Source organism: Chinchilla lanigera, unplaced genomic scaffold (genome assembly GCF_000276665.1).
Source record: "Chinchilla lanigera isolate Chin_1 unplaced genomic scaffold, ChiLan1.0 scaffold00054, whole genome shotgun sequence".
Lineage (NCBI taxonomy): Eukaryota > Metazoa > Chordata > Mammalia > Rodentia > Chinchillidae > Chinchilla > Chinchilla lanigera.
This window is the reverse complement of record NW_004955455.1, coordinates 10,149,700-10,173,436: the sequence shown is the minus strand read 5'-3', so window position 1 is coordinate 10,173,436 and position 23,737 is coordinate 10,149,700. Positions and strand designations below refer to the sequence as shown.

Below are 23,737 nucleotides of genomic sequence, written 5' to 3'. Positions count from 1 at the left end.
TTTATTGTTGCTGCTATCATTTAAGGTGCTAAGAGTACTCAGGATCATGGGCAAAAGCCACTCTCTCCTGGTGGGTCAGGGAAGGCTTTCATTTGTGCTAGGTCCTAAAGCAGGGATTGGCAAACTCTAGTGTGAGGACTGAATCTGACCTGCTAGCCAGGTTTGTAAATAAAGTTTTATTGCAACACACCGCACCTTTCATGTACCTATTACTGTATCTGTGGCTATCTGTGCGCTATAGCGACAGAATTGAACATTTATTATATGGCCTTTGTCAAGAAAAAAAGTGTATGGGATTCCCTCCCAGGTGAAAATAGTCGATATTTTAGTGTCTACCATGTGGCAGGTGATGCACTAAATGGTTCACCCAGATTATCTCTTTTAATTCCCCACTTTTCCCTATCAGGCAAATTTTATTAATAACTTCACTTTATAGAGAAAGAGGAACAGAGAGATAAAGTAACTTGCTTTGGGCTCTGATCACTGCATTTTACTGCCTTGCTACTGAGCATGTAAACAATTGAGACTATTTCATAGGAAGGGAACTGCATGAAAAGCGAGAACAGTAGTAGAGTCTGCGGAAGGCTTGTGATCCAGCTCTGGTTAGTTGTAAGGATGAAACCTATGAGAAATGGAGGCCGAGTTGGACAGGTGGACCAGGGCAAGCTTACTAAAGGCCTTGAATGCCAGACCAAACGGTTTGTCTATAGGTGTTGGGGAGCCATAAGAGTTCCTGAGCAGGGAAGGTACTTAAGCATATTAGTCTAAGTTATGGGTAAGATGGTTTGTAGATAAAGAATTCTACTGTAGTAATTTAGGGAGATTTTGCGAAAGGATCAGGTAGATTTCTACTAGTTTATTCCTTTACTTAGCCAGTATTGCTCGAGCTATGATGGCATAGGTCTGTCTGCATTGGGTGCTGGGGCTATAGCAGTGAGCAAGAGTAACATTGCCCCTAGTATAGGATGGTGTGACAGTTAGCGGGATTGTCAATTTGATTGACTTGTGAGCTACCCAGGGGATTAGCAAGGCAGACTTCCGGATGTGTCTGGGTGGGTCATGGCGGTGTGACCGTGTGGACTATCTCTGGTCCCTGGTCCCTTCTTCTCTGGCACTATTTGCCTGCTGTGCTTCCTGGCTGCCACGAATTGAGCAGATTTGCTTCCCTTGCCCTTCCATCGTGATGCTCCCGCCTTGGAGCCAGCTGTCCATGGACTGAACCCTCTGAGACGATGAGCCAAGTTAAACTTCTTCTTTAAATTGTGAACACCGGGTGTTTTGTCCAGCAGTGGGAACACGGGTTCAGACAAATGGGATCCTTGGAAACAGACTCTGAAATAGAGATCAGCGTGCAGGTTGTTACTGGAATCAACACCTGTAAGTGAGTAAGAAAAGGAGGGGCCAGTGGTCAGCTAGGCAGTGCCTCCTGCAGGCCCCTGGCCACGCAGCTGCAGCAGGAAGCGCCTCCTGCAGGGACTGGATATCAATGCGAGCCTGAAAAAATGGCAATTTCTTTCTCCTGAGCCATGGCATACCAGTTATACAGAAACACCACTTTGGGAAACAGTCTTTGGGAGAGCCTCGGTGAGCTCATACAGTGTCACCAGATCACCCCTCAACTTGCCCTCCAAGCTCCACTTCAATTTGATAAGGCTATAAATTCAGCGTTGGCTCAGAGGGACGGAATAGAGTCCATCTCAGGGGCTCCCTAAACGCGTAGATTCTACGATAGTGTGTGGACTTTTGTATTGAACGATGTTGAATTCAGAGAGGTGACAGAACTTAGTAAAGTGGATGAAGTGAGAATTGTAGCGTGCGATGGTAAAAATACCGGCCCCAAAACTACAGAATGAATAGGAAAAAAGTGGCTTTTTGATGCTGTCTCCTGCTATTATTCATCGCTTTGTGAAGCAAAACGTAGAAGAGACTTTTTAAAATTTATTCTAGCATTGCAGAAGTGACTACGCTGTGCTATACTATCAGAGAACTCCAGCAGCAAAATGCTTATCACTCTATCCTTTTACATTCCCTTTGTTGTAAAGCATGAAGAAACGACCTTTTTCATGACAAATCAAAGATTGTAGCCCTCCTGAGAACAGTCTTTAAGAAACTCATTTTAAAACTCAAAAAAAAGCAGGAGCAGACAGAGGATGGAACTGCAACGGCATTGACATGAAGTTACTCTAAAATACCGGCCAAGCTCAAGGGCCTTCGCTGGTCCACTTATAGACAGTCCCTCTCTCCTGGCATTCAAGACCTTTAACAAGCTTGCCCTGCTGTACCTCTAAAACCTCAGCCTTTGATTCTCATAGTTCTCTTCCCTACACGTAATCAGACCTGGACCAGGAGTCTTCCTTAGGCTCAGCTGCTCTGGGCATTATCCCGGCCTCCTCTTTCCTTGCGGTTGCTTCTAAAAGATAGTCTCCTACTGGGGTTCAGAAACTGAATGGCCCTTCAGAGCAAGGGACTGGAGCTTCTTGCCCTCACACCAACCCGTCATTGGATGTGGGATGCCCCTGGGGAGGGAGCTGCCTGCCTTGGGCAAGGCAGCTACGCTGGGCCAAAGCAGTTACTGCAGGGGACCCAGCTATGAACTTTTAGCAGGCAGCCCTCTTGGTCTTTCCTGAAGGAATGAATGTCTCATTTGTCTCATTCACTCCAGTCACTACAATCCACCCCTTGCATCTCATGGGTCAGTGTCCTTTATAGCAGGCTTTCACTCAAACTGAGAATAGTTCCTCCAAGATTCTAGGTGGTCTCTCTTCCTGTAAACATTTGTACAAGGATGGTTGTGGGACAAAGCAGGCCCTGCTATTGTTGCTGACCTGATGACTGTTAAGGGTGCCTATTTTCTCTCTCCTCTGCCACCCATTGTAGGTTCTCCTTACCTTTGGCTAGCACTTCTGCTCATCTAGATGGGGAGACCTAAGACCCCCTGCCAGATGGGGCTGAATCCCTGGTCATCATGCTTTTTCAGGCTGTAACTGTTGTACTCATCCATTTAATACCAAAAACCGAGCAGGGGAATCCTGATAAATGTTCCGTGTAGTACCTGGGTGCATTGATTATAGAACAGTGGCCCTACCTGCTCCTCATGGTTAAGATCAGTTTCTGACTGATGAATGGTGACTTTTTTTTTCCTTACCTGCTTATTTCTTGACAAAAGAAGCCCAAAGTTACTGGATGGCAGCTCTTGCTTAAAGTGTAGTGGGATGCCTCCCCTGGTGGAGGCTTCCCATCTCTGGGAGCCAAGACATTTAGATCTTCAGAGCTTAGAAGATGTGTAAGTGAGGTACACACAACTCCCCCAAGGGGTCTCTGACAACAGTGGTGATAAAGGCCACTCCTACTTCAGCACCTGATTTCCAGATCCGTGTATTCTTTGTACTGGAACAGAGCCACATAATGGCCACTGGCTGAAGGGTGTGCTGTGTCCTGCAGGACAGTGTCCCATCTTCAGAGGGCACTGTCTCTGTACTGGTGCCTCAGTAGCACCTGCAAAAGGCTGTTCTATTGCTTGCAGTCCAGCAGCTTTGGTGTGGCATCATACGTGGTAGGATCAGTAGCCTCCATGGCCATGTGCCCACCGCTACTCTCCTTTGGGGAGAAACCCAAACACATGGAAAGTACCCACGATAATGCTTGGAAGAACACTCAATGTAAATTAGCAAGCAATCTGGAGCCAGGTGTGATGGCGCATGCTTGTAATCCAGCACTCAGGAAGGTGAGGCAGAAGGGTTTGAGGCCAGTTTGAGGCCAGTCTGAGCTACATAGCAAGACCCTGTCTAAAAAAACTTCCATAAGCTGGGTGTGGTGGCGCATGCCTGTAATTCCTGCACTTGGGAGGTTGAAGCAGAAGGGTCATTGCAAGTTCAAGGCCAGCCTGAACTGCACAGTGAGACCCTGTCTCAAAAAAAAAAAAAAGCCCCATAAACAAATACATAGATAAATAGGTATCTGATCCACTGAATGCTTTGTTAAGGAGTTCAAGGTGTCAGTATGATGGACTATAGACACAGTGCGATTCTGTGAAGGGGAGGAGATGTGACCCCACGGATTTAACATACAAGCAAACCTCCAAGATCCTCCTGTCAACTGGAGGGACACTGTGAAGCTGTCAGTCCTGCTAAATTCTTCTCTCCCCTCTCCACGATGACTGCTTCTGGAGCTCTGCAGAATAAGCAGCTGACATATTCTCCTGGATCTGAAGTAGGTTTCAAACCCACTGGAGCTTGAGGCAGAGACCATTAACACAGTCACATAAATCTGGGCTGGAAGGGGCTGGTGGCCAATTGCTGCACTTTTGGTGCAGCTCCAGAAATTCCTGCAGACACAGCCACCAGCCCCTTCATGAGCCATTCGCCGCCTGAGTGGAGCTCCCCAAGAGGCTGGAAGACGTGTTCTCACAGAAGAGCAATCGTATCTTTTACCCCAGAGATGCCAGAAAAAAGAGCTTTCCAATAGTGGCCTGAACTTTCTTCCCATTTGAGAAGTGGGAAAGGAACGAAATCTGCAAAACGTCCAAAGTAATCCTTGCTCAAGATGGCAGAACCAGATGTGCCATTTCCTATTTCTTCTTACGGCTTTCCTGGAAACGACATCAAAGATATGAGACACAGAAGGAAGCTTTAACGGTGCCGGAAAGCAAGAAGAAGTTGTCATCAGCTGAACAGAAATTTTGAGAAACTTCTGGGCCGGGGATGTAGCTCACCGGCACAGCGCCTGCCTGGCAAGCGCAAGGTTGTGAGTTCGATTCCCGGTATGAAAAGAAAAAAAGAGAGAAACTTCCAAATTCATAAGTAGAGGGGATCACAATAGCTGAGTAACCGGAGCAGAGAAAGACCAGGTCCTAACACAGCAAAGGGGAGAGGGACTGCACTGGAGTCCGGGAGAGACACCACTCTCAGAGTTCACGCGCACAGGGAGGGAGGAGAGGACACCAGGGGAATAAGATAAAAGACAGGGAGCAGTGAGGAAGCCCTTTAGCCCTTACCTGTGTGCTGGAGGGTCTCCAGCTTGCCTGTCACTGCCCCCCACCACATTGCCTTTCCCTCCAATGATGAGAATAAATAAATAAATCAACCAGCAACCTGGTTCCTCCCGCTACACCCTCACAGCAGGACTGCGGCACGGGGTGTGTATGGATTTTCCCCCACCCACCAAACAAGCCCTGCTGCAACAGGGGACACCAGCTAGGCATCCTCTAGGTTAGGTCCCCTCAATTCTGGCACTACCCACCTGGATGTAGACCACCCCCTCCCCTACTTCAGGTGCCATCGCAAGCTTCTGATCCACTGGCTGAAGGTTGGGGTTCCCAGGGGCCCTGCCTTGAGTTCACTTAATTTCCTAGAGCTCACAGACCTCAGGGGAACACTTTGCTTATATTTACTGATTTATTACAGAGGATACTGATGAATGCCTGGTGGAGAGGGTCCAGGGCATGGCACACGGGAAGGGGAGAGGGGCCTCTATGCTCCCTTGGGACACCACTGCCCAGAACCCCTATGTGTTGGGCTATCCAGAAGCTCTGCAAATCCCTGTCTTTCAGGTTTTTATGGAGGCTTCATCACGTAGGCGTGACCGATGACATCACTGCTGATTGACTTGACCCTCAGCCTCTCATCTCTCTCTAAGAGGCTGAGTCTAAAAATCCCAACCCTCTAATCCAGCCTAGGTCTTTTCTGTAGTGACCACACGCCCATCTCTTGCTACCTAGGGGCAGCCAGCCACAGATCACCCATTGGCACACAAGGCACAACTCTGAGGATTCCAAGGAGATGTTCATCTAGTGAACATTATGTAGCCCTTTTCTTTGTTTATTGAGCTACTCTCACACTGTAGAGGTTTTATACACAGGGCCACTTAGAAACTCACAAAACGTTAAAAGACAGAGGCAGTCTCATCTCTGTTTTACAGATAAGAAAACTGGACTTTTAAGAAATGGGGTAACAGGCTCAAGGTCACACAGCTAATAAGTGGCGGAGCTGAGGTTTACATGTTGTTTGACCCTTCACACCTATCCTCTTAACTATCCCACTAGACAGCTCTTTTACCTGTGAGGAGGGCAAATAAAAAACTATTAACGAAATCACAAAAGAAATATTTAGCTACCCAAGAGAGTCCCGGGCTCCTCATCACTTTAACTTTAGCTATTCACATAAAAATAATTATGTCCCAATTAGATGATGTTCTTATCCAGTTATAAAAATGGCTCCCTTAAGTTCATGATTGGGAAGCATTTAGGTGAAGACATTTTTATGTAATTAAATGTAATTAAGAATTTCCCTTCATTTAGAATACCTTTACCCAGTTGCAGCTTCTCATAAAACCAGATAGTCCAAGAACACACAGTCCCACAGACTGGGTGAGTCATAAAGAAGTTTATTTGGCTTGCATTCCTGGTCCAGGGTTAAGGGACTGCATCTGGTGATATCCTTCTACTTTGTTTTTTAAATTTATTAGTGGATGTCAATATTCCACTAATTTTTGGGCTTTGGTACACGCATTCAACATATCTTCATCAATTTCCGTACCATTACTTCTGTCTTTCTTTTCTCCTTCTTCTGCTTCTTCCCTTCCCTGTCTCTAGGAGTTTACTTCCTGGTTTCCTGCTCTGTCTCCTTTCATTCTTTATTTATTCATTTCTGTATTTGTCTGTTTCTCATATAAGAGAAATCATGCCGTATTTAACTTCCCAAGTCTAGCTAATTTCACTTAACGTGATTTCTAGTTCTATCCATTTGCCTGCAAATGACATAATCCCATTCTTTTTATGGTGAGTAGTATTCCATTTTGTATATATATCACAATTCTTTTATCCGTTCACCCATTGATGAACATCTAGGCTTTTTACACGGCTTAGCTACTGTGAATTGCACTGCTACCATACAAGCACAGATATCCAGGGATCAGTATATAGTATGCAGTCCTTAATTCTTTTGGAAAGATGCCTAAGAGTGGTATAGCTGGATCGGAGATGCCTTTCTTGCAGCAAAGTCCTGAGGTGGCACTGGGAATCATGTGGCAAGAGATGGGACAATTGTGGGTGTCCTCTAGTCCTTCTCCTTCTTCTAACAAAGCCACCAGGATTCAATCACATGGCCTCCATCTTGGTGACCTTTTCTACCCTTCATCACCCCAAAGGTCCCACCTCTAAACAGCATTGTTGGACTAAATTTCCGCCCTTTTAATGTTACTGGAGCCCAAGGCCAGGGAGTCCCAATATGCCAGGTCCAGCCACTTCTCTCAAAAATCAAATGGAAAAAGTAATCATGAGAAGCAGGAAAGGAATTACTCAATATAGCCAGACTAGGAACTCAAGGGGAACCAGCACCCTCAGCCCTGTCCTCTGGGGAACCGACAAGAGCTTCAGAGTTAAGTAAAGAATTGGGGTGGGGTGGGGGCCAAAGGTATGCATGGTCAGACGGTCTTGATCAAACTATGATCTGCTTCTCCAAGATCCTGCTGGCTCCAGAGAGATCATTATTGCTCAACTGGTTCCCAGCATGAGATGATTGTACCTGCTTTAGGGGAAAGGGGCCTGAGGAGGTCCTCCCAAGGAGCAGATGGGGACCGCAGCTTCACGCCTTGTCCTGACCGAGTCGTTTTCTTGACTCATCATGGAGAAGAATTGCAGGACTTGTCAGTGAAAGGTATGGCAGATTCGTTATGCAGAACCAAAGAGCTACACACTTAGGAAGGAGTGCGGAGGCTTGGGTTAGGCACGCTAAGGTCTGAGGTTGGGGTGTTCATATGCTCAAGACAGGTGATCTGACATGTTTATTTTTTGAGTCATTTATAATTTACCTACTGTTTCCCTAAGATCTATTTGCCCAATGGTGGATTACAGCAAAAACTGGCTTTATCAACTAGGGTAGGATGCAAACTATATGTGTTTGAAATTTGGAGGAATGGTACCCATTTAGTGCTTCTTGGAGAGTGAAAGTCTTGGAACTTATGGGGTAATAATACGGGAGGAAAACACAGGCTGAATTTATGAACCTGTATCTTTAAGACTTTTAGGAATTTGGGAGTGATGAACCTGGAAAAAAAAGTTCAGAGGCATCTGTATGTGTTGAAACTGCAGTTTACTTAGAAGTACGATTTTAAAGTTGTAACTGTCTCCTTGCTGCCCGTTTTTATTCCTTCTATCCTGCCCCAGGAGGGGATCCTCAGTCCTGTTATGGGGCAATTGCTCCCACTTTGGGGAGCACAAGTCTCACCGGTGCCCACAGGCTCACTATTCCTGGAATTTTGAAAACATCTCAATGACTTCCAAATGTCTTGGTGTCTTCATCCTTGAAGAGAGAGGATTTATCAGCCTTAGATGAACACTCCTTAAATGATTAACATGTCTATGAGCAAAATTAAGCAGGAATCCAACCCAAAGTGTAAGATAGAAATGAGGCGGCTGCAAAATAAAGGCAGAGATGCCAAATTTCTATCCTTTTAGTTGCCCATTGGGTGTCTTTAGATCCGAGTGAGGAATCAGTGCTTTAAGCAAAAGCCTGTCACTTCTGCTACATTCTGCTGCTCGAAGCAGGTCACAGGCCAGCCCAAGCTCTAGGCCGGGAAGAGATTTGTGCTGTGTGTGTGTGCCTGTGTGGAGCGGTGGGGTGGTAGTGTTGGGGACGGAACCCAGGGCCTTGCACATACTAGGCAAGCACTGTACCACTGAGCTACATCCCCAGCCCTAAAATAGACTTGATAGAAAGTGCTGCAAAGTCACACTGTAAAGCGAGGGGAGACGTTGGGGCAATTTTTGCAGGCCAGGTGCAACTGGGGTCAAATCCAGATCTGTCTAATGCCAAAGCACCGATAGGGTGGAACAAACACCGTGGAAGGCCTGTGAGCATGCATAGTAAGAAGGTCTTAGCAAGCCATTCGTGTCCACTGGTCCCTGGCTCGGATTTGGAGATGATTTTAGGACTGTTGGGCTGGTGGTGCTTAGCAAGTTTCTATTCTCCTTAAGGTAGGTAGGAGGAATCACACCTAGGATGACAAATGATTTTAGTTTTTGTTTAAGGAGTTTGCATCAGGAAGGACCAGACTTGGCTGGGGATGTAGCTCAGTGGTAAATTGTTTGCCTAGCATGTATGAGGCCCTGGGTTTAATCCCCAGCACCACAACAAAATAACAACAAAATGAATAGACTTTCATTCAAGCAAGAGACTTAAACAGCCCCGTGTTTTATCATTGCAACAAGACATTTTTGTTTTAGAAAATCTAGGAAATGCTAATAAGCAGTCTAATTCAAAGATTTTCTCATGAAAATAAGCAAAACCTAGGGTAGCACTGGGACTATAGCTTTTTATTTCCAGTAGAGGGCGCTGTGTGCTTCCACAGAATCCCATTCATGGCGTCCCACTTGTGTTTTAAACTCCTCTTCAAGGTAACTGGTACAGCTTGGTGGTAGAGCATGTACTTAGCGTGCACAAGGCCCTGGGTTCCATCTGCAGCACCAAATAAATTAATACCTCTCATGGCTGCCCATCTGTTTGACCTTGACACCTGCCTGGGAAAGTCCCATCAGATTGGGCTACAAACCTGTCCTGTCTCTATTCTTCCCTCCAAAGAAATGCCAGATTACGATCACAAGTCATTTCTCTCCAAGCATGTGATCCAAATGGCAAACCTCAACTCCCCAGTGCGTAAGTGCGATTATTTGCGATGGGATTTAGTTATGCCACAATCAGCTGCATCTTGGCATTGTTAATTTCATTGCTCATTCTTCTGTCTTTGTGACTGTACTAATCACCATACTTTGGTTGGAGATTAAGCAGCTCATTTTCCTAATGAGCTGCTATAAATAACAGCCAGATGTGGGGTACAATCACAGGAAAAGATGTTTCTTGTGGCATAGGTTGCAAAAACAAGAAATTGAAAACAGCCTAAGTATTGAACAGCAGGAGGTGGATAAATAGTGATATCCCTACCAGGAGGAGGACTAGGCAGCATTCTTCTTTTTAAAAAATGCATGAATGAACCCAGGCAGGGTAAGGGGCCGGGGCTTGGGCTCAGTGGTAGAGCGCTTACTTAGCATGCAGGAGGCCCTGGGTCCCATCCCCAGCACTGTAAAATGTGAATACAGCGGCTCTACCTAAACTCATATGGAATGATTTCTAAATTGTCTTACTGAAGGCAGATCCTGATTCAGAGCATCAAGGGCAAGTAGTTTACTCTGAAATGCTGCAGCGTATACTCCTAGTTGTCCCCCTCAAAGGATGAGGGGATCGTCTGCTAAGGGTCGCTCCTGGGAAGTTAAAATCCTACTGCACTTCCGACCTGGCTCACAAGTTGGAAAAATGAGATTTAGTGACCAGAGAAAGGCCCAGGAAAGAGCTCCGGGGATTGGCCTGGCATGTAAGGGGCAGTAAGAACATGAATGTCTGTGTGTGGGGAGCACTGGTCACGTGGTGCACCAGGGAAGAGAAAGATGGAGGAGAGGGAAGGAAGAGGGAAGTGAGGAAAGGAAGGAACAGAGGTAGGAGGGAGGGAGGAAAGGAAAGAGCAAAAAGAAATAGCATGCTGCCTGGGTTCATTCATTCATTTATTTACACGGAGAAGGGGCTGGAAGATAGCAAACTGCTGATTTGTTATAGCTTATAGGGGGCACGTAGAAGCGGGGTACTGGGAAGAGGAAGGACCATCCCATGTTTTGTGCTTGTGTACCCCTAAACTGTGTAACAGCAACAATGCCCTCAGATACTGCTTAGTAACAAAAAATAATAACAAAATAAAAAAGGCAAAGAACAAAAAGACTTTATGCTACAGATGATGAAAACAAATCCTTGACATCTAAAGACAGGAATAAATTTTCCCTTGGACTATATCACGGCACATTTTTTGCATAGGTAATAATTTAGCTTTGCTTTGGTAAATGTGCTTCTCATTTTAGTATTTCTGATTTTAAAAATATACAAGCATACCGTGTGGAAAACAGAATACAACTGCAGAGGAGTCATGCGTGGTGATCACTACACTCTTTTAAACTCGTTTTCAAGTCTTGGAGCTCAGTTAATGAGATCCCTCAGGGTTTCTATTGAGAGAAGTCCTGGAAGGCATCTAAGTCAGAACAATTTGGGAGCCGGTGGTGTATCAGCCGTCTCTTCGGTGCGGGGACAAAATACACACAACCTACACGAGAAAAGATTTCCTTTGGCTGACAGTTTTAGAGGGTTCAGTCCATGGTCAGCTGGCTCCAAGGCAGGAGCATCATGGCAGAAGAGCACAGAAGAAGAAAGCTGCTGGGTTCACAGCAGCCAGGAAGCAGACAGCAGGGGAAGAGTGAGAGGGGAAGGACCATGGGGTGATAGTCCCGAAGGTCACTTTCTCATGACTCACCCTCACATACCCAGAAGTGTGCTTCACTCATTTCCTAGGCAGCTCTCAAGCCCATCAGGTTGATAATCAAGATTAACTATCACAAGTGATATATACTAAAAGTCTTAACATAAGCACATCTTCTGACTCATATTTGATTTAAGGGAGTATCTTAAGTAACTATATACTTTTTGTTTGTTTTTTTGGGACAGGCTCTCACTATCCAGTTCAAGCTGGCCTTGCACTTGCTTATGTAGCCCGGGCTGGCCTTGAACTCATGGTGACCCTCCTGCCTCAGCCTCCCAAGTCCTGGGATTACAGATGTGTACCACCACACCTGGCTGTATTTTTTTCTTTTCTTTTTTTTGGTTTCTTTGAGACAGGGTCTCGCTACACAGTTCAGGCTGGCCTTGAGCTCACTTTGTAGCCCAAGCTGGCCTCGAACTCACAACGATCCTCCTGCCTCAGCCTCCCTAGTGTTGGGATTACAGGCATGCCCTGCCATGCCTGGAGTGGCTGTACTTTTAAAAAAGCATTTCAGCTTTTAAAAAGGATGTTTAAAGAAGTGTTTATAACTACAAAACCAATGAAATAGGAAAGTGATTGATAGGCTACCTAGGGAGGACAGAACTGGGGTAAAATGTTAACTTTCCTGCTTCCTAATTTATTAGATGTACAGTCCCATTCAACTAACAATTTTGTTGATATAGACAGACACAAGTATGTAAATGAGAATTAAAAATACACAACACACATACACAGTGGGAATTGTAATTACCCAGCCCATTGAGTTTCACTGTTTACTGAATAAACCATGTAAAACATCTGGAACAGTGTTTGGTACCCAGTAGGTTCTCAATAAATGGTGGCTGTTATTAAGGAAACTATGGTTCATACATGTGATGGAACAAATATGCATGCAAGAGGTTTATAAACAGGCACGGAAGGGCTGGAGTTGTAGCTCAGTGGTAGAGCACATTTCTAGTATGTTTGAGGATCTGATCCTCAGGATAAAAAGGAGAGAGAGAGAGAGAGAGAGAGAGTCCATGAAAATGCTTATTTACAAAACATAACAGGTACATAATTCTTGAGTATGACCTCAGCTAGGGGTTTAAACAGAGAGATGGAGAAACTGAGATAAATTCATTCAGAAAAGTCGAATATACTGAAACACCTACACGGTGAGGTGCGATTCCAGGGCATTTGCTTTTTCTTCCTGCCATTCTCTAAAGAATCTGTCTGATCTGCGAAAGTCCTAACCTTGCCTCTGAGGCTCCTGAGAGCTCTACCCGCTCTGGACAGAGCTGCCTTTGATCAGAACCCGGGCAAGACTTCTCACTGGCGGCGGCCCAGCCCTGTCTGACTCTCAATGGCACAGGCAGGGCCAGCTCTGAACAAGTGAGATGCTCTGCAGGGACAGATGTCATAGGCTGGGCCCACAGAACAGAGAGGGCCTGAGGCAGGGATTCTAGTACAAGGGACTTACTGCGGGAGGAACCTGTAAAAGAGTGCAAAAAGCAAGAAAGATAAAGAGAAGCAATTCTGCAAGGATGTGGTTGCAGGTGAAGTCTGGACTCACCCTGATCACACCAGAGCTTAGGAGTGGGATCAAGGGACTGATTTGCCATTGGTTAGTCGGAAATTAGTGCTGGTTCCACCCAGCTTTGCAGCCTATTTTGCAAAGCATCATTCAGCCTGGTTCTGCCATTCGCTCTGATTGGTGAACTGCAGGTAGTCACACCTGCCTCTCCTGTGTCCAGCATGCTTGGGTTGACCCTCGTGATCCCGATACCATTTCTTGTCACCTCTGGTCATGTGTTCAGGAACACTGAGTCCTGCTGGGACAAATATAGAGCAAAATGCAAGACCACGAGAGCAGATCTCCATGACATGTTGATTCATGTCTGGCCAAATGTACGTGGCCTGACCTATTTGGACACTGCTTTTAACTCCATCTCACTGTGTATATGAGAACAATTTCCTGTTAACCAACAGGGGTGTTTCAGCTTTTGGTTTTCAGTACAAATATCCAGGAACAAAGTCTTCAACTGAATGCGTTCGAGAGATAAGTTGTTCCAGCTGTCCCAGGAGTGTTGGTTGTGCCACAGTGGTTGTCCCACCCTGAGGCAAGGAAGCGGCCCTTCTGTGCCCACACACTGTGCGCAGCCTGCCGTGGGGAGAATCTGAGGGCGCTCCTGGGTGCCTTTGGTGAGGCAGTTCTAGTGCCCGAGCATCATCTTCGAGTGGGTTGCAGGTATGAGTGATGGCAGCAGCTGTGGGGTCTCACAGTGACCCAGGAGGGGCCTGAGTGACTTAAAGGGGACACCAGCACCAGCTGTCTCAAGAGAGGAAATTAGTCTCCCTTTGCTCCAGCTACATCCACAGCATGCATGTGCGCGTGCGTGCACGTGCACGCGCACACACTCACACACACGCGCGCGCACACGCACACACACACCCCTTTTAGGTTTTGTTTTGAAACCAACCCTCACTAAGTTGCTAAATTGCCCAGGATGAGCTAAAATTTTTAATCCTCCTGCCTCAGCCTCCCAGAATGCTGGGATTACAGGTATGTACCACCGTGCTAGGCTCTCCAGCAAGCTCAAGTGCTGAAGAAGGGAAGGGGTGGGGGTGGAGTGAGAGGCAAGAACAGGTGGCCTGTGCATCCGGAACTTTGGTTCTACTGAGCAAATAAGCAATCACCCTGCAGGTAATGGGACCGAGATTCCTCATCATGGACAGATATGGCAGACATGGAAACTGGGAAGGTTAGAAAGAACTCTAAGAATTTAAAGCATCAGTATTGACTCACATTTTTAAAATAGATATACATGAAGAGATATGGAAATAGATATAGATATCATGGCATGTGTAAGGGCAGAGAGAAGCCAGGCACGGTGGTGCATGTCTGTAATCCCAGCACTCTGGGAGGCAGAGACAGGAAGATTGCAAGTCTGACCTCAGCTGGCTAGTCAATTTAGCAACTTAGTGAAACCCAGTCTCAAAAAAGAAAGAGAGAGAGAGAGAAAGAGAAAATGGATAGATAGATGATAGATAAGTGACAGCTAGGTGACAGATCGACAAATAGGTGATAGACAGACAAATAACCTATAACCAGATGCTGGAGAGGCCGTGAGCTCTCTCTCAGCTGTGTTCCCTGAGAGTATCTAGCGACCGTGACACTCCTGGGATGATGAGCACACAGGACGCTCAGATTGTGGTTTCTAAGCACCATACCCTGCCAGAGGTGGGAACGAAAAGTGACTGACTCCAGAGCCGGGGCAAGGGACTATGGGATGAACTGGATGCCCTGCTGTGGCAGCAGGAGAGGCTCAAGCATGGTGACGGCATGTCAGAAAGACGATAGGAGTCATTGGTGACGGTCTGAGGCTCCAAATCCTAGCAGGTTACACCTCGCTGCATAAAATAGGAATCTACAAAACCATACTGAGTAAACTAATCAATAAATGGACAAGGGAGAAAGGGGAAACCTCTTCCTTACCATAGATTATTGAGTAATAAATGTAAAAGAAATGATAGAAAATTGATTGATTTTTTTAAGACAGGGTCTCACTATGTAGTTCAGGCTGGCCTTGAACTCACTGTATTGCCCAGGCTGCCCTCAAACTCATGGAGATCCTTCTGCCTCAGCCTCCCAAGTGCTGGGATTACAGGCATGCACCCATTTTCTTTTTTTTTTTTTTTTTTTTTGCAGTACTGTGGTCTAGGGATTAAATTCAGGACCTCACATTTGCTAGGCAAGTGCTCTGACACTGAGCTACATTCACAGCCCCAGAAAAGTTTAAATACCATTTGTTACCATCATAGTGGTAGTTGATTTAGGCAGAAATAGCCAAGGGTAAAGTTGGTGGGTAGCAATTCTACAGGGAAGAGGATATTTGCATTTTCTCTGAATAGTTCCTCACAAAGTACTTATTCAACACAAATGGAAAAAAAAATAGTAATACAGGGTAGAAAAATCTGTCAGACACTTAAAGCACTGAAGATTAATGTCCCTAGTGAGGGGACAGAATAAGCCTCTGACATGTTGCCCTTGGAAGGCCTGCGCATGATCTCTGTGACGTTCCTGCCAAGAAAACACAGCCAAATGTCAAAGGACCTAGGTCAAGGGCGTCCTGCAGGAAAAGAAGCCTGTGCTCTTTACGCCTATTTAAGAAGTAGGGGGAGGAGCTGGGGATTTAGCTCAGCGGTACAGCGCCTGCCTGGCAAACGCAAGGTCTTGAGTTTGATTCCCGGTACCAGAAAAAAACAAAAACACAAACAAAAAGAACCAGGGGAAAAGGGAACTGTTCTAGATCTGAGCTGTACATAATGCCAGGACTCGATTTCCTCCTACACTATTTCTTCCTGCACTCACTGGCTGGAGATAGGGCTCAATAAAAACAGGTATGCAATTTGAGAATAACTGGGGGAGTTAGTTAAAAATGCAGGTGTCAGGGCCCCATCCCTGTGAGCCCGTTTCTGAAGATCAGGGATCTGTATATTTAACCTTCATTCCAGGAAATTCCAATGCAAGTAATCCAGCAATCACTCCGGGAGGAATGTTGTCTTAGAAATCCAGGAACCTGTAGCAATCTTCCCACTGGTCCCGACCTTCACCCCATCTGTCTTTCTGTTTGCCCAGGGTGACGCTGTATGCTGAGTTCCTGCCCATGAAAGCCAGAGCCAAATGTATTTTGCTGATTGAGGTAAGGAGGAGGAGGGCAGCTGGGTCTCTAGAGAATGCAGACTCTCCGGCCGAAGATCCCAGATGTCCTCAGCCGCAGGACAAGACAAAGGGAGTTGAAGAGAAAAATAACAGACGCAATTCATAAAGACTTAAGTGGATCAGTTATGTAAATCCAGACCTGGTTGTTTTGCAATATGGAAAAATTCTTCAGCTGACAAGAAGATCTCATCAAGCGTCCCTTTAAAGCGTGGTAGCAGGCAGGTGGTACTTCCTTCAGCCGGAAATGGCTTTTATCTGAGAGCTGGTGTTGACTGATACAGCTTGAGTGGACCAAATTCCTACCCACTACGAATATGATAACCCTCTATTCCTGATTTTACCCAGAGTGGCGCAGATCTTGTGAGCAGTCTCCCCTCTTGCTCACTTCCATGCCCTTCGGGCTGCCTTAAAGCTTTTGTGGCCCAGCAGTCCCTCTGAACCCTCCATCTGATAGGGACTTGTGGTCTATGTTCCAGCCAGAATCTGAGAGATCGCAAGGCGAATACATTGCTGCCACACCTCCCCTCCCTGCAGCTACCCAATGGGTCATCAGGAAACTGCCCAGTGGACCTCTCCTTGCAGTGATAGAATGGTTTGTTTGCCTCTGCTGGACACTAATGTCCACAGTACTGACTGTACAGTCACTTAGATCTCACTCACTGTACTGCATGAGGAATATTGATCCCATTGACCCCGCCTCCCAACCCAACTGTCCTGACAGCATCCACTTCTGTCCAGTTAGGGTGACCGTCAGCCTGTCCATACTGCTGTGCTGGAGTCAGCTCGTTTAAGTACTAAAGTGAATCTGGGCCAGCTGATCCTAAACCCTAACTATGCCGCATCATCAGACACCCTGTTTTTTCCTCGGACCCTTAGAGCGTCCCACCATTCAGCAATTACAGAGTTCATTCCTAGCCCAGGTGGGGGTGTCTGACCAATGGCTAATGACATTTCGATGGTCAGCCACAGAAACGGAGTGTGGTTCCTTTAAGCAAAGGGAATTTAGGAAGATTTCAAGACTCCAGAATTTATGGTAGAGGCTGGCTTGAAGTGGATAATAGTTGTAGAATGAGGGTCCCAGCCAGAAACGTACTCAGATTAGCACTGTCTGAGGGAGGCTTAACAAAGGCACTATTTTTACAGACCCTGCAGGGCTGCTTCCTCTCCAGGCCTGAAGGGACAAAGGGATTGAGTAATCAATCAGCAGCCCGGAGAGTTGTATGATAAAGGCTTCTGAGGAGGAGATGTGACCCATGAGCACCCTGTGGGTGAGAACCAGGGGAATAAATGCCCCAAATCTCTCGCCTTTCTCTCCCGTTCATCCCTGCTGGGCTCACTGTTGGCTGCGCCCAGTGAGAAGCCAGAGTACAGGACCTACGCAAAGGTCTGGATTGATGGAATCCATAAAAGGTAGAAAATTGGGAGAGTGGCTTGGACAGGCAAAGAGACGTTAGCCCCATAGGGAAGAGAGGCACCAGGGCATTGTTAGGCGAGGGAGATGGAGGTGGATGTCAGCAGACAAAAAGCCCAATGTGTGCGTGTATGGAGCGCTGTGCATGACATTATGCAAGTGGCTAAGTTGAGGAAGCAACCCAAGTGCCCAGAGGAATGCATAGATAAGCAAAACTGTGGCTCATCCATACAAGGGAATACTACTCAGCCTTAAAAAGGAAGGAAATTCTGACACAAGCTACAACTTGGATGAGGACATTATTTAAGATTATGCTAAGTGACCCAGACACAAAAAGGCACATATTATATGACTACACTTACATGCGGTAGTTAGAATACTCAATATCATAGTGACAGAAAGTAGAATAGGGATTGTCACGAGTGGGGCGAGATGAGATATTGGTTGTTTTGGTGCTGGGAATTGAACTCAGGACCTTGCACTTGCCAGGCAGGTGCTTGTGTCACTGAGCTATATCCCTGGCCCGAGATGAGGTATTGTTTAATGAATAGAGGTTTTGTTTTGCAAGATGAAAAGAGCTCTGGAGATGAACGGTGGTGGTCATTGCACAATTTCGAGAGGCAGGTACCAGGAATCGAGCTCAGGACCTCATGCTTGTTAGGCAGACGCCGTGCCACTGAGCTAAATCCCCGGCCCTGCACAATGTTTAAATGTATTTAATGCCACCAAAGTGTACATTTAAAAATGAATACAGCACTAACTTTTATACTGTGTATGTTACCACAATAAAAAAATTGGGGGGAAAAAAACAAATAAAAATCATCACATAATAGTAATGGTATTAGTCTCCTTATCAGAGCTACCAAACTGCACACCTAACCAGGTACCATGAAGATATTATACAGTGTAAACCAGGCATGGTGGTACACACCTGTAATCCCAGATTGAAGCTGGGAGGCTGAGGCAGGAGGATCACAGGGTTGACTCCCACCTGGGCAACTTAAGGACTTAGCAAGACCTTCTCTCAAAAAAATAAAAAATAAAGAGATGTAGTGCAGTGCAAAGGCCCTGGCTTCCATCCCTAGTACTACAAAGGAAGTTATACAGTGTGGACAGGCCTCTAAGACAGCAGTAAATATGACACTGTGCAGATGGGTCTCTCAAACACCATGAAGATACTCTACAATGGAGACAATCTCTCAGGAGGTGGCTTCTCCACCCAGCCATAAGGACCACAGCAAAAAGATGGCCCTTATGACCTTCTTGTCCCCCTCCCCCCACTGAGACCCTTGTCCTCAGTGACCCTGAAGTGGCTCACTGTGCAGACCATCCTACACCACCTCTGACCTGATTCTTCTGTTCCAGGTCTTCTGGGCCATCGGGACAGTGTTCGAGGTCATCCTGGCTGTGTTCGTGATGCCCAGCCTGGGCTGGCGCTGGCTGCTCATCCTCTCGGCTGTCCCACTCCTCCTCTTTGCTGTCCTGTGCTTCGTAGGTATCTTTTAAAGGTCTTCCTTTTCTACCTGGCACCTCACTCTCCTCTGTATTTTGATGGGTAGAGATTATTTTAGTCTCTACACCCCCTTTTAAGGTTTTTGTAATCAGGAAATGAGGCAAGGGAATAAGGCCTGTGTGGCGCTAGTGTGGGATGTCAGTGTTCCTGCAGACGGGTATTTCTGAGGTATTCTCTAGAGGACCGGGCTGGGGGACACATAGCCCCATCACTGCAAGATCTACACTTCAAGTGACTGTATTGGATTCACTGTGACTCATAAGTTACAAGTGGCAGAAACCTAATTCAAAGGGGCTTGAGTAAAACAGAGGGATAGGTACATGACAGAGGATTCAATAGAATCCAGGAGTTCATAAGATCTCTCCATTTCAGCCCTGCATCAACCATACTCCCCACTGAGATCATCACACACATTACTTCATATGTAGGACACATACATGAAACACTCTACAGTGAGTGTGGGGCCTGATTCAGCCTGAAAATGGATAGTTCTTATGTATGGTAAATACTACAATATTTCCTGGTAATTACAATACAAATAAATAATTATTGAGCTTAACTCTGTGAGAGGCTCTTACATTATGTTTATTCCTCCTAACAACCATAAGGTGTAGGACTACGGTGAACCCCTGTGTTAGTTAGGATGACACCAGTTCCTGTAACAAACAAAGCCCCACAAACTCAGTAGCTTAATACAACAGGAGTCTATTTCTCACTATAATAGTTGAGAATAAGCATTCTGTTTGACAAGTGGGATTCTGGGCCCAGGTTTTCTTTCCAACTTGTGGCTTTGCCATTCTACAGGGCTTTGAAATCTTTTACATGCAGCTAACAGCAAAAGGAAATAGGGACTGCACATCCATTTCTTAAATATGTTGGCCAAGGATAGTCTAATTATATCCCATTGGTCAGAGCAAGTCACATGTCTCACCTAACTGCAAAGGAAGCTGGGATATGTAGTCCATTGCTCAGCAGCCATGTCCAAGGACGACTCTATAGTAAGGGAAGCTTGAACTTTGGTGGACTTCAGCAATCTTTGTTATATCCCTCTTTCACTGATGAGGAAACTGAGGCCTGGTGACACCGCTTGACTGGTCCAAGGGCATACACCGAATAAGCACCAGAACTTTAATTTGAACCAGATCTTCTGACTCCCAGTTTCACTGTATCTGCTGTTCCGTAGATCGCTGTTACTTCCTTTTACCGAAATGTATGTATCTAGTCCCCTGGAGTTGGGACTCCATTAGGCTTAAAGTTCTTTCTGATGTCTTTTTCTCTCAGACTGAGTTTGCCAGGCAGTGCTGAACACAGGTGAGGGGGAGTTTCTGGAGAACTGAGAATGACATTCCTAACGGTTGTCACAATTTAATTCAACCCTTCCCTGGAACTCTGCAAGCAGTACCAAATAATAGCAGCAGGTGACAGTGACAATAAAGAACTGACCCATGCCAGGCACTGCACAAAGCATTTTGCCTGAATTATCCCACCCGATGCTCTCAGCAACCCTAAGAGGAAGGTGCCCCTCTTACCCCATTTCATGGGTTAGGAAGTGGGGGAACAAAGCGGTCTATGCCTAGCACAGGATCACACAACCCTATAACAGATGGCAAACCCAGGCTGTGTAGCCAGCTTGCTGGCTCCAGAGCTCCACCCTTAAAGACCCACACAGAAATGAGAGTGCAGGCTGTGAGGGAGCGTTCTGTTCCACACTAACCTGCCACACCTGGCTCTCTTGTGCTCCCAGTGGCTGCCGGAGAGTGCAAGGTACGATGTGCTGTCCGGGAACCAGGAAAAGGCAATCGCCACCTTAAAGAGGATAGCGACAGAAAATGGAGCCCCCATGCCACTCGGAAAGCTCATCATCTCCAGACAGGTCAGTGTCCGCACCCGTGTGTGCCTGTATACATGCAGGGGAGCGTGTGCACGCGGTATGGGGATATGCGTGAGCGAGCGTGTGTCTCCAGGGTGGGGATGGCGTGCACGCATGCGCACTTATGCAAACATGGTGCGAATGGGGCGTAATGGACGCTTAGATTCACAGGTTCAGGTTCCTTTGTTCACCACTGACCAAATCAAGGGAACCCATTTATTTTGATGAAAAGGAAAAAAAGATTTATTCATAGGTAGCTCAGAGGAGATGGAGGGTGACTTGCCTCAAGTCACCATCTCACTGTTGCGGGTCTTTTATAGCAAAGAACAGTGCAGGGCAGGAGTACACGGGGACATTACACAGGTTCAGGCTTGCTTCATCCCTTCCGGGACCCCTCCCTGCCATCCCTTGCCTAAGGAAAGGACACTGGATTTTACCTCCTAGTGCCAGCACTGGAATATTCTGTCCATTCCTCTGCGCGGAGGAGAAGTGGGGGTGGCAGTTTATGTCCTAGGCTTGAAAAAGTTTGAGGAAGCCGTTTGTCTCCAAAGGGGAAAAAAAGTCTAACTTTCAAGGTCCCACTTGCCCATGCCGGTTGCAGAGGTGTGGTAGACAGGACTTGCAAGGTGAGCTTGGCAACTGCATTCCTTATTTCCCATGCGAGGCTCTAAATGTTACCTTCAGAACTTAGCCAGTAACCAGAGGAATGTTATGTCTGCGGATGGATCCTGTGACTTCTTCTGTTTGGTTTTGCCTTTTAGTCCTGATGAAGTAGTCTGATTAACAACTGTGACTGATTGGCAAGAGTTGTCCAGTGGAAGCACGTCAGAGGGGAACACGAAGTGCTTTGGTGGTAGAGTGTGTGGTTAGCCTTTCCAAAGGCCTGGGTCTGATACCCAGCATAAAACAATAATAACTGGGGAGATGATAGGGATACCTGTACACCTAGGGTCACATTGCCCTTTGCAGGCATCCTTACCAAATGCTGAGCTACTTCCCTGGTAAGACCATCAGAAAACCCGCCATGAGCATCTGTCCGCAGCAATACTGCACACAAAGGAAGAAGGGATACAGATTTAAGGCTGAAGCCTCTGCCCTCAAGAATCATCTAATTTGCCAGGTGGGGCACACAGGTCATCCCAGCACTGTGGGAGGCTGAGGCAGGAGGATTGCAAGTTCAAGCCCAGCTAGGGCAACTTAGCAAGACCTTATCTCAAAATTAAAAATAAAAAGGGACTGAGCATGCTGCTCAGTGTAAGGCCCTGGGTTCAATTCCTAGTACTACAAAAAGTAAAAAAAAAAAAAAAAAATCATCAAACTGGGTGCAGTGGTGCTTGCCCGTAATCCCAGCACTTGGGAAGCTGAGGCAGGAGGATCATGGTGAGTTTGAGACCAGCCTGGGCTACAAAGTGAGCTCAAGGCCAGCCTGAACTGCATAGCGAGACCCTGTCTCAAAAAGACAAAAGCCGTTTCTCCCAAATCAACTTGCTAAATGTATCGATTTGCCAAAACCATGTTTTAAGAATTATTCTTTCTGCATTTTTCCTGTATATATTAATACATCTGTTCATCAGTATACTATTTTTCATAAATGCATCAATGAATCTCTTTGTAAGTATATTAATGAGTCTATTCCCAAATATATCAAGCAAATATAAACTTTCTCAGATATATTCAATAAATGCAAATCTCCAATATAATCAATAAGCACATTTAATGATTTTTTAATGAAATTTTTGGTGCTGCAGGGGTGGGGGGAATGACCTAGAGCCTCTAGCATGCCAGACAGACACTCTATCAAGGAGCTACATCAGCAGTTGAATGCTGTCATCTTCTTCAAGAATATATTGCACAAATATATACAAAGAAAACAAAGGGAAAGGGATTCTCTTAGTTACTATCTCATAGGTAGGACAAAATACCTGACATGCGCAAGTTAAAGGAGAGGTTTATTTTGGCTCACAGTTTGCAGATGTTTCAGTCCATAGCTGGCTGGCTCCAGGGAGGGTGGCAGGGCCGAGGGGCTGGCAGAGGAGGCTTGCTTAGGGCCTGGCAGCCAAGCAGAGGAAGGGAGGGAGGGAAGGGGGAGGGGAAGAGAGCAAGGGAGGAAGGAGGGGGATGCACCCTCCGAGGCCACGCCCACAGCGACCAACCTCCTCCAACCAGGCTTCCCTGCCAATGCTACATTAAGCTATAAACTCATGGGTGAGCTAATGCACTGTAGAGTATCACACACCTATAATACATTCACCTTGCAAAAGCCCCACCATGAGTACATGAGGTTCCAGGGGCCATTCAGATAGAAACCATAACAGGGGTCAAAAGACAGTTGGAGAGGGAAGGGGGGGAAAGAAAAAGGGATGGAAAAAGGGAATTAAGATGTATTATGTACATGCACTAATTCTCCATAAGAATGTAAACATTATGTACTACAAACCCACACTGATAAAAGATAACTTTTAAATAATATATTACACAGATGTTTTTATTCTTAAAAACAATATTCAGAGACAAGCTAATACCCCTATACCCTGTTTTTTGTTGTTGTTGTTGTTGTTGTTTTTGTTTTTTAAGACGAGTTCTTACTAAGTAGCTCAGGCTGGCCTTAAAATCACTTTGTAGCCGAGGCTGGCACTGAACTCATGGATGAGACATCGTCCTGTCTCAGCCTCTTGAATGCTGGGATTACAAGTGTGAGCCACCACACCTGGCCAACCTGTACTATTTTTTGCACTCTTGGCATTTTTAAATAGCAAGCCTTTCTCAAACTATGGCTAGGAAAAATATGTCCATTATCTATAGAATATAACCACCATTGTAGAATATATTTTTATTTATTTTTTTTAAAGAAATTCACTTTTTTTGGTATGCAGAATCAAACTCAGGATCTTG

General features: G+C 46.0%; 1 protein-coding gene and 1 pseudogene across 1 annotated transcript in view; both read left to right on the top strand.

The window, feature by feature from the left end:
- The window catches only part of Svop (SV2 related protein), an 83,451-nt gene that overhangs the window by 41,860 nt on the left and 17,854 nt on the right, over positions 1-23,737 (top strand). The window contains exons 7-9 of the mRNA XM_005396479.2: positions 15,968-16,031; positions 18,828-18,953; positions 20,720-20,848. Coding sequence (XP_005396536.1) covers positions 15,968-16,031; positions 18,828-18,953; positions 20,720-20,848 — 319 coding nt within the window. The remainder of the gene's footprint in view (positions 1-15,967; positions 16,032-18,827; positions 18,954-20,719; positions 20,849-23,737) is intronic.
- LOC102028824 lies at positions 1,527-1,853 on the top strand (annotated as a pseudogene).